The sequence below is a fragment of the Lacerta agilis genome, chromosome 14 (assembly GCF_009819535.1).
Source record: "Lacerta agilis isolate rLacAgi1 chromosome 14, rLacAgi1.pri, whole genome shotgun sequence".
NCBI lineage: Eukaryota > Metazoa > Chordata > Lepidosauria > Squamata > Lacertidae > Lacerta > Lacerta agilis.
In genome coordinates this window covers 22084466-22099560 of record NC_046325.1, presented here as the reverse complement: position 1 = coordinate 22099560, position 15095 = coordinate 22084466, and the positions used below count along the sequence as shown (strand labels likewise).

The following is a 15095-nucleotide window of genomic DNA, read 5'->3' as shown; positions in this document are numbered from 1 at the left end:
CGAATCACCCCACTCGTACTGACCATCCCAGGGCACACAACCACTGCCATAGTGTCCTTTCTCCTGTCAGACCAAATGGAACAGATAACAGCAAAGGTTGCTAGGTTCTTAGCAGGGGCAATCAGAATAAAGGCCACTATCTGACTGTTGATTCAGGACCCTAAACTGTGCTTTTATACTAAATTTCCTTTTTTTCCTGTGTATATTGTAATGTTTTGTTGTTGTTATGGCCATCAGCTAATGCAAATATAGTTTCTATTATGGAACTGCCTCAGGCATCAGGATCCAAAAAGAGAACAGATCTCATACATTGTTCCTGATGTAGATCTTCACTCTCCCTTTCTTTCTTGTCAGAGAGGGAACACCATGTTTTGGTATTCCTCAGGTGCCAAAATGTCTTGGCCTGGCCTTGCTCAGCTACTATAGGCAATGGTCAGGGATTATGAGAGATTCCCTATCCCAGTAACTGGTCAGCTCATGCTTGGAATAGAAACACTAGAATCATCAATGTATTTCCTCTGGTCTCATGCAAAGCATTGCAATTGTATACATGTATATATTGTTCACTGCCTAGATCTATATATATATATATAAAACCGTTCAAGTTGGATGTTTGTTAGCGCTCACCTTTCTCGGTAACCCCTTGATCGATTCCGTTCACATTCGGACACAACGTTCCATGGCCATATGGGAGTGATCATATGTACTTACATTGTACAAATACCACACCTTTCCCAGGTAAAAATGTGATTTTGCGCAAAAAGTAGCGCCCTCCAGTGGGAATTAAACAGCACACCACACCACACCTGTTTCCGACCCCTCCTCCTCCTTGCCCGACATCACTGCCACCATCCAATCAACAGGCAGACTGGCCGCAAACACTGCTGCTGCCTCCGCCGGCAGGTATAGAGCCACGCCGGGCAGAATTGCAATTTTCGCAGTTTGCAGCACTGCCTCGACCAGGTGTAGAGATAGGCCGGACGACAATGCTGCTACTCACATTTGGGGCCTCGCCTCGCCCAGCTCCAGAGCGAGGCAATCCATCGCCATATCAGAGTGTCTGTATGTACTTACATTCTACAGATACCACACCTTGCACAGCTACAAACGCGTTCCTATAAAAACAACTACACGTCAACAACATCAAAGAAGGCCATTGACAAAATCAGGACAAAGAACCTCATAGACTAAAATAGTAGTAATAATAAGTTGTAGAAATGAAGACAAAAACAGGAGGGGCAAATGGAGAACAAGCAGACTGAACTTCAACGAGATCAGGTGTAGGTAAGCATACACTTTCTCTTTCATACTGTATCTTAATTTTCCATTTCACCAAATCAGCCACAGCAAGGCGTGGCCAGGTCAGCTAGTATTTTATATAAGTGGATCCAATGGCTTATTGGATTATGGTCCATGCAGTGTTAACAGAAGTCATGGAGATGTAAGCAACAAAGTTGAGTGTAAACAGCCTGCTGTAAGGCACAGAGGCTTTGAAACACTGTTTAACTTTTCTTGATGGCCTATCTTATTCAATATTTTAATCTTTTTTACATTTCTAGTTGTCTCCCTCGTGATTTTTGTTCCTATCTTGATAGCCACCAACTTGCATAGCTTTAAAAAAGGAATAGACAAATTCAAATATATGGCAATGAATGGCCATATAACTTGGAGGGCTATGATTTACCACCAGTGCCAGCATTTTTAGGTTTCTCAAGGCAGTAGCTTGATGTTGTAATTTGGGATAATGCTGTTGCACTCAGCTCCTGTATGGGTGCTTCCCACAAGCATTTGGTGTTGCTGGACTAGATGGGTTATTGGCCCGATTCCCGTATGTTGTACTCATGAGGAGTTGCAGATAACATTTTAGAAATCAATATTTTTTGGACTGTAGCCAGGAATTCATAGAATCATAGCGTTGCAAGAGACCACAAGGGCCATCCAGTCCAACCCCCTGCCAAGCAGGAAACACCATCAAAGCATTCCTGACAGATGGCTGTCAAGCCTCCGCTTAAAGACCTCCAAAGAAGGAGATTCCACCATACTCCTTGGCAGCAAATTCCACTGTCGAACAGCTCTTAGTGTCAGGAAATTCAGTAAACATGTCTAGCTTGTTGGTCTTGCAGTAACATGATCAGCTTTGGTGTTGGGCATCTGGGTAAAATTCCCAGAAAAAAATCATGGAAATGGGGTTATAGATTAAAAGATGAGACCAAGCTTGCAAGCAAAAGATACCAGCTTCAGTCCTCTGTACCACTGCAAAGGATAGTAAAGATTCCTGGTTGTGAGGCTGGAGAGTCTCTGCCCATCAGTGGATACAATCAGTGGATACAAACCAATTCTTCTTATTCAAATGGATTTTTATATGTATTAAAAATCACTTTTACCTCACTGTTTAGCCAAAATGGATTGCAGAGCACTTTACAAAAATCAGTAATGAAATGGTTGTAGTCTTCAAGCTTATAATGCCCCTTCCGCCCATAAGAAGGAGGGGGAGTTGCAGGCAACACAAGCCCTGCACATGCTCAGGGGATGGGGTCATCCCCTGGCACTAATTGGCCGAGCCCTGGGTGCGGTGCCCAGGCGGCCGGCCAACTGGCGCGGTCGCTTTGGGTGTGCCTGCTGCACTTAAGCAGGGCGCATCCAGGGCTCGGTCTCTTGCCCTTCCTGCTCCTCTCATTCGTCACAACTTTGGTTTGGCGGATTAGGCATTGGATTTTAGGGTAGGTTGGAAAGGTGGGGGGGAGGACTGGCCACCACCTCCCCCCAAATGGCTGAAGGGTACTTCGGTAAAGGAGTTTGGTGGGGCGTGGCCACTGTCCAGAGCCGTGGAAGGTGAGGGCCCCAGGCACGCCCCATGTCGGTGATCGCAGGGTGAGTCCCTAGCTGATGTGCAGCAGCAGGAGCTCACCCATCTGTGGTTAACCCTTCCCGGACTGCCAGCACGACGTACTGGAGTCAGATATAGTCGGCTGATCCAATGCCTAAGCCAATACCGCTCAACATCCGTAACCAATAAAGTTGTGGCCCTTTATTTGCCCAATTTGAACCTTACATATGGTGTCTTGTGTCTTTTTTCTCCGGGGGAGGGATCAGGTCCTTGACATGCAATCTTAATGGACATGACACACAAAGCAAGAAGATATGAGGTACGACAAATAAATCAAACTCACGCACTATTTCTTAATTATTTAAGTTGTCATTGGACCGTTCATTGGACCAATGAAACAAAGAACTGGCATCACACAAAGGTAGTCTGTGAATATTATACATGAGACCATTGAAACAAATGTATGCTCATCTCTTTTTGACCATTTTATTTCCAACAATCAAATGACATCATAAAGACAACAGCAGTGAAGAACACTATCCAAGTTTTGAATCCTTAGTTATTTCTCCTTGTTATATGTTCCTTGCAGTTTAGCTGAGGCCTCAGGGCAACTATATAACATTTAGGGGCAAATATACAACCCAATAAACCAGCACTAGAGGCTAAGATAGAGAAGATCTCCACAGCCACCATGTATTTTCCCTTTGTGCTCAGATAAGTAGGAACAAAAGAGACCCACACACTGCAAAACACCAACATGCTGAAAGTGATGAACTTGGCTTCATTAAAAGTACTAGGCAAAGACCTAGCAAGAAAAGCCACAACAAAGCTGACAAGAGCCAGAAATCCCAGGTACCCAAGAACACAATAAAACATAGGGACAGACCCTTCATTACATTCAACCACAATTTCTTTAGCCAAAGTGTCCATGTCCAAATGGGGGAATGGAGGAGCAGTAAGGAGCCACACACTACAAAGAGCTCCTTGAATGACGGTGCAGGAGAAAACAATAGAAGCTGCCAGTCTTTTCCCTACCCAGTTCCTCATCCTGGATCCTGGTCGTGTGGCCATGAATGCCAAAATCACTGTGATGGTTTTTGCCAACACAGAAGAAACAGCCATGGTGAAGATGAGACCGAAAACAGTTTGTCGTAGAAGGCAAGTTATTTTCTGAGGCTGGCCAATGAAGAGCAAGGAGCAGAGGAAGCACAGCAGGAGGGCAATAAGCAGAGTGTAGGTTAGACCCCGATTATTGGCTTTGACAATGGGACTGTTGTGGTGTTTAATGAATATCCCTAATACCAAAGCAGTGATGACAGAAAATGAAAGTGCCATGAAAATTAAATTAATGCTTAAAGCATCATCATATGACAGAAAGTGCAAAACCTTGGGAAGGCATCCATCTTGGTCTCCATTTGGATACTGATCTTCTGGACATTTGATACAACTGTCCATTTCTGGAGCAGAAAGGAACAATGATATATCCATCTCCCAAACAAATACATATGAATCTGACTTTCCTCTCTGGAGTTATGGAAAAGCAATTTGCACAATCCCACAGAAAGAGTTTTGCTAATTTTACAAACAGCAAATAAGAAAAAAGAAAACAAAGCAAAACACATATCCCTTTGACTTCCTTCCCTCCCCTTTGTGGATTCTTATGTTATAACTATTTCCCCTGCATCTCCTTTATAATTCCAGTTTTTACTAATCCTTGATTATTTCTTATTTCATTTTTTAAACTACAAGTTTTACATCAATCCTACTAATGAATTTAGTTGTTTACAATAATTTTTCAAATAAGTTATATGCTTTCCCTATTCTTTATTCAAAGTTAGCTCTTCCTTGTTTCTAATTCTTCCTGCGAGTTTTGCCATTTTGGCATAGTCTATTAGTTTTATCTGCCACTCTTCCTTGGTTGGAACTGTATCTTCTTTCCATCTCTGGGCTAGCAGCACCTTGGCAGCAGTTGTTGCACATACTGTACAAAAAGTTTTTCTGATCCATTGGTATCTCCACACCAACAGATCAGAAAATAAGGGGTGGGAACATGGCCAGATTTGGGCGAAGGCCTGGCCAGGGTGAAGGCAGAAGTCCTCTTATATACCTGCTGGGATTGACAAGGCATCTGACCCTCACCTGAATCTCATAACTCTCCTGACAGGTGATTTGGTCTGCAGCCATGGTGTGGAAATAAAGGCTGAGATTGCCCACCAGATACCAGACACTCTACTATTCAAATTAAGCCCCAGTGTTTTTCTTACAATCCCCTTCTCAATGAAGTAATCAATTTTAATCTAGAGTATAAATTCTCAAAACTTTCTTATTTGTTAATTCGAGCAAGTAAACTACTGCTCTCACTTCATTACAAACAGTATTTCTACCTGCAACACACTTGAGCAAACCTGCTCCTCTTCCTTTCACAAATATTTTGCTGTCATTTGCAACTGTAGCTGCCTCTGATCTTTTAACTCTTTGGGGAAATAATTAGCATCACACGTCATGTGCATGGTAGTCACCGAACCAATTAACCAACTAGAAGGATTACTGTTAATATCACCAGTTTTCCTATAACTTGATATTGCTGGATAGTTTTGCCAAAGCATTTTTAGTTTGCTTTCTGTTGCCACCCTGGAACTTTTCTTTATTAATGCCACTTTGTTTTGTACGATTCCTTGCAAATGAAGGAAAGCAACTTTTCTGCTTGTATATGTTGATAATATAATTTTGGTTACTAAGAACAAACAAGATTGTACAAAAACAAGATTGGGTGCAGGCCTGGCCAGGACATAGGTGCCCTGACTGTGACAAAGGTGACCTGTGTGCTTGCTTGCTTGATTAACAGCTGTTGGGAACTTCAAGGTCCCTGTTCTCCCTTCTTATGGTCTTTGTACTGGACCTGGAGACTCCAATAGAGAGCATTCCATGTCAAGAAGACAGGGCAGGAGCTACACTGAGCAGGGCCTTTTCACTGGCGGTGCCCATTGTATGCCTCGCTCTTCCCAGACCTGTTCTCTTTTGGCCTGTATTTTGGAGCTTTATAATTTAGGAAGACTTTGGAAGAACTGGTTGACAAGTCTTATCAGTTGCTTACGTAGGAGCGGATTTTATTTGCTGCTATTCTGGGCTTGTGCACTAGGGTTTACACCAGTGTAACAGGGTTGGACAAATTTACAAGCTTTCCCCATTATCTGCACAGCAGGGGGTGTTCAGTAAGCTGAAGTGTTCCATGCTGGTTACCTGAGAGGCCCTAGGCTTCAGCCTACTTAGCCTATACATATATCGGCATTGGGTGGGAATATAAGTGGTCAGGTGATCCCTGAGGTATCCTGGACCCAAGTTGCTCAGAGCTTTGTAAACAAATACAAGAACCTTAGCCCTGATTTGATATCAGATAGGCAGCCAGAGGTTGCTTTGTTTTAACAATGGTATCACATGTTCTCAACCAGAATGTTCTCCCATCAGCAATCTTGCCTCAGCATACTGCACCAACTGGATCTTCTGAACCAGACCCAAGGACAACCCCACATAGAATGCAATACAATAATCTAGCCTCAAAGATACCAATGCATGGACTACAGTGGTCAGGCAATCCCTGTACAGGAACAGCCATGGTTGGCGAACCAGACGAAGCTGGTAAAATGAACTAAATTCTGTAGGTAAATTCATAGAGATTAGGAGCAAGGATAGCTCTAGTCCCTATCCCTGTGTGAATTCAGCATTTGTGAATACAGCTTCAGTGTCCAATTGAATAGTTTATGACAATATGTCCTTTTATGCATATAATATTCCCATCTTTAAACACAATGGTTAATATTACCATATAGAAAACTTTCTACTCTACAAACTTAACTGAGTCAATCTGATGGTAGACACCTACCTGTTTGTTTAGAAATCTTTCCTTTAGGACATGGGTCACAATCATAGCAACAGAATGGCTCCCCCTCCTTCTTTTTCCTAACCGAACCTGGATGGCAGTTGTCATTACAAACGGAGCGGGGATGCATCTGTCCACAAATGCAAAGCAGGAAATGTTTACTCCATGCTTTTTAAATGCTATTCCCACAAAAACTAATGGCATCAAAAAAAAAAGGAGCATTCTGTATACTGTATAAAATATTTTCATACTTTCTATGTGTCAGTTTGCTTTTTTTGGTGCAAAAAGTATTGATCTAATGTCTAAAGATCTTTTCTATTTTAATTAATTCAAGAGGGTTCTGGAAGCTTCTCTGTGTGATACAAGCTGGTGCAAGCTGGAAGTTTCTAGCTAACAAGCAAGTTTCTGCCTAGAAACAGGCAGAAGGTTCCTGATATTTGGGTTATTCCTTCAGAGAAGCTGAACAGCTGGTTTAAACTGGTTCTGTTATCTCTTTCACTCAAGGTCATGCTGACTATAATAATAGGCCAGGAGGAGCCTGGGTTCCACTTTCTGTCTCTCTTTCCTTCTGGTGCAGTGTTCTGTACATAGTATGTTTAACTGCTAAGGTTTTAGATTTATTGTGAGTTATTGTAAGTTCAAGCTAATTTTGGGGTTGTTGTTTTTTACTATAGCTGGATTTCTTGTGGACTGTGCCGATCCTGAAGATATCGGATTTGTGACCGTTATGCTCTTTTGCCTTCAGTAGTAGTAAAGTTCTGCTGGAGGGAGCTAATTGCCTCTGGTCTATTTCTGAGAAATCCTGCAACATGTTTAAGATTTTACTCTGCTAACTATACGTTGGGGTCTGCTCTGGATCAATATGAACAGGATCGATGACACTAGGGCATAGGAACAGAAGAGCCACCTTGCTGGATCAAATCCAACATTCTGTTCTCACACTGGCCAACCAGGTGACCATGAGAATCCTGCAAGCAGGATCCGGAGGCATACTGCATTTTAACTCTTCAACCAGTGGCATGGCATGGGGGGGGGGGGCGGGCACATTTTTTGGAGGGGTGTGACAGACTCCTTCATTGAAGCCTGGCTCTGGCCCGCAAGGGAGCTGCCTACTCCTGGTAGCAGCTCTGCTCCCATTCTCAAGCCCGGCTGGGCTGGGTGCAGTGGGCTCCCAGATCCAAACTCCATTCAAGAGCAGACCTGTTGCTGGATGAGTCAGCCTGAGCTTGGCAGAGGAAAAACAAAAAATTTAAAAAATATATTTGAGTCACACGACCCTTTTGATTGACATCAAATTGCCATCTCATTTCTAAACAAACAGGTAAGTGTCTATCACATTCTCATATTAAAATGAGTATTCTTGCAATTTCCTTCTTGTCTCCAGTGACTCATTTAACCTCCCACCTCAGTTAACCTCCACTGTATCATAACCCCACTAATCCTAGAAGATCTTGTTATAGTATTGTGTCCATATGAGTAGCATTCTGTCTGTGAGGGTGAACTCTGAGGCAAGAGCTTCCTTTGTTCTAGGATGTGGAGATTTAATATATGGAATACCTCTTTAAAAGTGATTTGTCAACTGCCTTGAAGACATAGATCTATCAGCTAAAGAAATAATCTAGCATTCATACTGACTTATGTTTTTGTACGTAGATCCAACATGCGCAATCCCAACCAAAATCTAAGGTACCTGGTTAAACATGCTGTGCCATGTGATGACATCTTCATTGATCATGAACTCTCTGTCAGTTAAGGTCCATGGATCCATCCTTCCTATTTTCACCCTTGAGAAAGATTTATTTGGGAAAGTAATCCAATTTATAATATCAAGTCCGCTTTCCAATTCACCTTTCTCATTCAAAGACACCAGGTCCCCAGCACTGTTGTTAAATGAGATTCTCCTCAAGAAACGGTGAAGCTATAATCAAAGAGATAAAAGCTCCTTTTTTATTTAAAAAACACCACTGTCCTGATGACACCCAGGTCTATTTTTCCTTTCCAGCTAAGTGCAATGAAGATGATTTTGAAAAGTGCTCAGAAACTTTAACTAGCTCAAAGAGCTGCTGTCAGATTGCTGACCGGGACTGGATATAGGGAGCATATAGTTATAAGTTTGGTGGGGGAACTGCCCTAAGCCCTAGAAAATAACAAATGATAGGATATTGATCATTTGGGATATGAAGGGAATACAAGCTGCTGAGGAATTCCTGGGCAAGCCTATGCAAAATGACCTGGCCAATATTGGTGGGTACTAAGACTTCTGCTAAACACTATTGAGTGAGCTCAAAACACCTCATCCCTAAGGAGTTGGTGCCTATGACCCCTAGTCTCCAGAATTAAGAAAAGTTTGGCTAGGTAGAAATTGGTGTAGATACAGTATTGAACTCCTTGACAAGAAGGAAAATGGATAGTTTTCTAAGGAAGAGAAAACTAGCTGTGAAATTTGCACTAGAGGTGTAAAATTTTCTCTACAATCGTCACTTGTCACATCGTTGGACATACTGTTAGTAGAAACATTGTGTTCATGTCTGTAGAGACGTTTGGATTCTGAAGTTGTACCTGGTATGGATGTGGATTTCGAACAGCTGTCACTGCTGTGTGCACTTGATTCCAGGAGTCCATGGCATCTAAAGCATGAGCTATGGCATAGACAGCATTGTATATACTGTAGCTTTGTGGAGTCATGCTCATTTCAAAAAATGGCCCAGGAAGGCTCTCCAGCTTCTCCTTCCCAGTGCAGGCACCAGTGCTCTCTCCAGCCACAGATGGATCTGTAAATAAACAGCTGAAAGCCTGCTCCCAAAAGTCCCTGATAAAATTGTCGCCATGCTGTGAGTAAGGATTTACTGTCAGAAGGAAACTGTGGAATTCCTGCACCACATTGGTGTGAATTGCAAAAGATAGAGCTCCCTGGAAGACTTGTCTGTCAAATCTTTTGTGAAACTCTATGGCTGGGAAATCCCATTGGGCTGTCATAATCCACACTTTGCCTAGAGTCACATTTATCTTATCATCTATCTCTACTTGGTACATCAAGAATATAAAAAACAATGAGAACTGTGTCTCTGCATATAGAATAAGTGTTTTTACTGCGTTGTTGTTGACAAGTTGGAGTGTATTTACTGTTTTTCCATGTGCATCAATTATTTCAGAGAAGTCTGTCAGCAATGGGATTCTGTCAATGAATGCAGTACAGATGGCATTCTCTGAAAGCATTGGCATCAAGATCTGCAGAAAATTCTCTCCTCTATCATCCTCCAGCATGACAATCCCAACCCATGTCCACTGGAAATGCAAAAGGAGGTGGACGATTCCTTGGTACTGATTCTCTTCATTTGGAACAATTCGGTATAGGAAAGGGAAATGGGTTTCAGTGCTTGAAGGACCAAACAAGTAATAAGAGATCTAAGCATAAGCAAATGCATTACTGAAATTAAGTACTTTGAGAGATAATATAATGCAGAAATACTTTTTAAGAAGTTTATTTTAGAACTGGTTTATCACCATAACTTGATGCTATTCCAAAACATGATATGATGGGTACTCACACTTGACTCCATATGTTACATCATAGGGACTGAGCAAGCATAGGCATGGTTGCTCCTATTCCCCACTCTCTCCACTTGCAGTTTCTAGCTCATCAGAATGCACAACAGATGCATCTAACCTTTTCTCTAAAGCACTTTTTCTTTATGCAATTTCTGTAAAAATCCACATGCCTCACATGCATATGCTACCTGAGGAATCTTGTAGATGCTTAAGATGGTGGCCATGTAAAGAGTGATTTTAGAGTCAAGTCCCCCAATGGCTGCTATCAGAGTCTTCTGTGTGCCACACTTATAGTTGGGGACTGTCCTTTTCTGGCTAAAAAGAAGGTTCAGAGTTGTTTGAAATGTCAACTTCTCATTGAAGTAGCTGTCATAGATATGAAATCCCAATGTAACATTTGGCAAAATCCTGGGATTCTCATTTATCTCCTTCATCGCAAACACCAAGGCCAGGACATGCTGGTAGTTTTTTGTCACTACACTGCAATCAAAACATAAGCTATATTAAATCAATATTCTAGACCTCATAAACTACTTGTTCAGTCCACTTGCTTTTGTCTTGACATCCAGTACATCATTCCCACTCGGCTTCAAAAACACGAAGACACTGAGTCAAAAACAGCTGGGAGATTTTAATTATCCCTGAATACTGTGAGCTGCTTGGATGAAAGGAAGCAAACAGAGAGTGACAGTGGTTGCTTCTGTGGGCAGTAAAGAGCAATGCGTGTCTACTTGAATAAATACCTTGTAAACTCTAGTGTTTGTAAAAGAAATATTATGCATAATTGCATTATTTTCTTTGTGAAAATGAAATCACTACATAGACAAACAGGGGACTGTGATGCTGGTTAGGTATAAGAGACCTGTTCTCTAACTCCAAAATTTCTGATTGAAATAAAAGAACCTGTGTTTCTATCATACACTTTTATAGGTGCCTTTATTTTGCCTAGAGATGTCAGCAAATTATAGTATGTGGACAATATTGAAATTCTGTCTACTCACATGGGCAGCAAAATAAAAATCTGGGTGATATTCAATAATAGTCATACTCAGAGTAGACCCATTGAAATAATTAGATATCACCAAATGTCATCATTTTCATTATCTACCTATAATATTATTTTACCCTGCCCCATAGACATTTAATAAGTAACATGCAAAGAAGTTCCTTACACAGGATCCCCAATAAACATTAAATTGGGGTGTTTCTGGAAGGTTATACTGTCAAAGAAGGAGAAGAACTGAGAAGAGATACCACCAATGGTGAGGTCACCTTGCTGATAATACTCATGTGGGATCTGGAGGGGATCACTCATTCTGCAAGGAATGGAGTGTGCTTTGTAGTCAGCAAAGGAAGATGAACCAACCACAACCACAGTAGCGCCAGAAACAAAAAACAGCATTGCAACTGTACAGATGAATCCTTTCAGGCTGAATCAAAATCCACTGTTCCAATCTAATTCATCACTATACAACGTCAGCCCAGTTAGAGCATCCCAGTCCCAGTCTTTTCTGATTCTGCTGGTCAATGGTGATACTTATGACCTTTAAAATGCATCTGTTGTGCTTCTCCACAGTCTTCCCCCCCCCTAAGCCCTGCATGTCACAATAACATTTTATATCCATTTTTTATTTTAATTATTGTAATGGTGGTCACTGAAAAGCCATGTTGTCTTTGGCAAGAAACAGGATCACCATAATTTAAGATAATTACAGAGTTCACAATTAATTCCTGAGAGTATTCTGCTCTCAGGCAGAATACCTGAAGAAAACATGTTTATTAGGTAGCATCTCATGCAGGATCCTTAGTATCAGGAGTCAGGAGCACCACCTGGGCTTAGTATAACACTGAACAAGAAGATATATCCAGAAGAGCTAGGCCTTGGGATGAGGCCATAGGGCAGGTGTGGAGAACCTGTGGCCCTCCTGATGTTATTGGACTCCCATCAACCTCAGCCATCATGGCCAACCTCAGCCATCATGGGTGATGAGATCTACATTTCTGCAACATTTGTCCAACTGCTCCATGTATGGATGTAGAACTGTGTACAATGTTCTATGATAGGCTGATAGCTGAAACAAAATAGAAAATTATTTTCAGCAGCACCTTAGAGACCAACTGTGTTTGTTCTTGGTATGAGCTTTCGTGTGCATGCACACTTCTTCAGTGTGCATCTGAAGAAGTGTTGTTGTTGTTGTTCAGTCGTTCAGTCGTGTCCGACTCTTCGTGACCCCATGGACCAGAGCACGCCAGGCACGCCTATCATTCACTGCCTCCCGCAGTTTGGCCAAACTCATGTTAGTAGCTTCGAGAATACTGTCCAACCATCTCATCCTTTGTCGTCCCCTTCTCCTTGTGCCCTCCATCTTTCCCAACATCAGGGTCTTTTCCAGGGAGTCTTCTCTTCTCATGAGGTGGCCAAAGTACTGGAGCCTCAACTTCAGGATCTGTCCTTCTAGTGAGCACTCAGGGCCGATTTCCTTGAGAATGGATAGGTTTCATCTTCTTGCAGTCCATGGGACTCTCAAGAGTCTCCTCCAGCACCATAATTCAAAAGCATCAATTCTTCGGCGATCAGCCTTCTTGATGGTCCAGCTCTCACTTCCGTACATTACTACTGGGAAAACCATAGCTTTAACTATACGGACCTTTGTTGGCAAGGTGATGTCTTTGCTTTTTAAGATGCTGTCTAGGTTTGTCATTGCTTTTCTCCCCAAGAAGCAGGCGTCTTCTAATTTCGTGACTGCTGTCACCATCTGCAGTGATCATGGAACCCAAGAAAGTGAAATCTCTCACTGCCTCCATTTCTTCCCCTTCTACTTGCCAGGAGGTGATGGGACCAGTGGCCATGATCTTAGTTTTTTTGATGTTGAGCTTCAGACCATATTTTGCGCTTTCCTCTTTCACCCTCATTAAAAGGTTCTTCAATTCCTCCTCACTTTCTGCCATCAAGGTTGTATCATCAGCATATCTGAGGTTGTTGATATTTTTTCCGGCAATCTTAATTCCGATTTGGGATTCATCCAGCCCAGCCTTTCGCATGATGAATTCTGCATATAAGTTAAATAAGCAGGGAGACAATATACAGCCTTGTCGTACTCCTTTCCCAATTTTGAACCAATCAGTTATTCCATATCCAGTTCTAACTGTAGCTTCTTGTCCCAAATAGAGATTTCTCAGGAGACAGATGAGGTGATCCGGCACTCCCATTTCTTTAAGAACTTTCCATAGTTTGCTGTGGTCGACACAGTCAAATGCTTTTGCGTAGTCAATGAAGCAGAAGTAGATGTTTTTCTGGAACTCTCTAGCTTTCTCCATAATCCAGCGCATGTTTGCAATTTGGTCTCTGGTTCCTCTGCCCCTTCGAAATCCAGCTTGCACTTCTGGGAGTTCTCGGTCCACGTACTGCTTAAGCCTGCCTTGTAGAATTTTAAGCATAACCTTGCTAGAGTGTGAAATGAGTGCAATTGTGCGGTAGTTAGAGCATTCTTTGGCACTGCCCTTCTTTGGGATTGGGATGTAAACTGATCTTCTCCAATCCTCTGGCCACTGCTGAGTTTTCCAAACTTGTTGGCATATTGAGTGTAGCACCTTAACAGCATCATCTTTTAGGATTTTAAATAGTTCAGCTGGAATATCATCACTTCCACTGGCCTTGTTGTTAGCAAGGCTTTCTAAGGCCCATTTGACTTCACTCTCCAGGATGTCTGGCTCAAGGTCAGCAACCACACTACCTGCATGCACACAAAAGCTCATACCAAGAACAAACACAGTTGGTCTCTAAGGTGCTACTGAAAAGAATTTTCTATTTTGTTTCGACTATGGCAGACCAACACGGCTACCCACCAGGCTGATAGCTGTATTTGTTCAGAATTTTCTTCTGGTAATGTGAACCTTCTCAGAGAGTTTATATGAGAATTTAATATATCAAATCTTATACTCTGTGGATTACATTAGCGTTCCCTGTTATCATATGGAGGCTCCTGTGCAGATGCAGCATAGCTAGGGCATACACTGAAGCATCCTTCCACCATTGTTAGACATCATCACAACTGCATCATCGTGGCTGTATGTGTGGTTGTGAAAGAATCCCCAATGGTGCAAGTTGTCAATAAAGAAAACCTGAATCAGATCAGGACTTCCACAAAGTTTCATGTTGCTCTGTCCTTCTAATGTTTCTGAACTATTGTCTGTGGCTTGTTATTTTCCTGTAGGTTTCTCCAATCTATGGGTGTATGCTAGCCAGGGAGAGGAAGTAATCCAATTGCTATAATCGTAACAAAAAATATCAATAATTGGTGCCACTACCCTCCAAGTCCTTGGAACCACCCCTTGACCATAAACCCACCATAATTTCTGTTCCAAGTTGGCTATCTTGACACTTTCTTGATATAAAGCATGCACAATCTTATTCAAAAGGTTAGACTTAGCTGGAATATATGTGCAGCGTTCCTGCTTTAGAAGAGTGCAACCCCCTCCCTGAACAGCTGTAATCATATCTATTGCAAGCCTATTCTACAAAACAGCTTTTTTGTGTGGGAAAGGTTTCTTTATTGAAGGCAGCCACTGAAATCTCCTTTCCTCGTGCCCCCTTACCTGGCACAGCTCAGAACTTTCTTTTCCTTGCCTCCTTTCTCTGTGTCAGACAGGCTAACTCTACTTCTCCCCCCAGCAGTCACAAGTTTGATAGCAAAGGACCCTTCCACTGGGGCCCTTGTAAAAACTCCAATCTCCATCGTGGCTATCCCCCACCACCAAGCATCATGGCAAGCTGCTATTAACCAATCAAGCAATGAATGATTCCCTTGCCTTCCTCAGGCTCCATATATTCTCTGCTGTAAA

At 42.2% G+C, this 15095-nt stretch overlaps 1 protein-coding gene across 1 annotated transcript; it reads right to left on the bottom strand.

Annotated features, from left to right (window-relative positions):
- Positions 1-3382: 3382 nt before the first annotated feature.
- LOC117057659 (vomeronasal type-2 receptor 26-like) lies at positions 3383-14989 on the bottom strand. Its single transcript, XM_033168498.1, has 6 exons — positions 14850-14989; positions 10442-10733; positions 9207-10109; positions 8395-8622; positions 6708-6834; positions 3383-4284 (listed from the first exon to the last, which is right to left on the bottom strand). The coding sequence occupies exons 1-6, from the start codon at positions 14987-14989 to the stop codon at positions 3383-3385; spliced, it is 2592 nt and encodes an 863-aa protein (XP_033024389.1).
- Between the last annotated feature and the right edge of the window lie 106 nt (positions 14990-15095).

Excerpts from the sequence above, each read along its gene's own strand:
- LOC117057659 (XM_033168498.1), bottom strand. The coding sequence starts at position 14,989 with ATGGAGATTGGAGTTTTTACAAGGGCCCCAGTGGAAGGGTCCTTTGCT. Across the intron at positions 8,623-9,206 it reads ACACAATGTTTCTACTAACA|CTTCACCGTTTCTTGAGGAG; the intron begins GTATGTCCAACG and ends CTTTGATTATAG. Across the intron at positions 6,835-8,394 it reads GGCACAGCATGTTTAACCAG|ATGCATCCCCGCTCCGTTTG; the intron begins GTACCTTAGATT and ends ATTTGTGGACAG.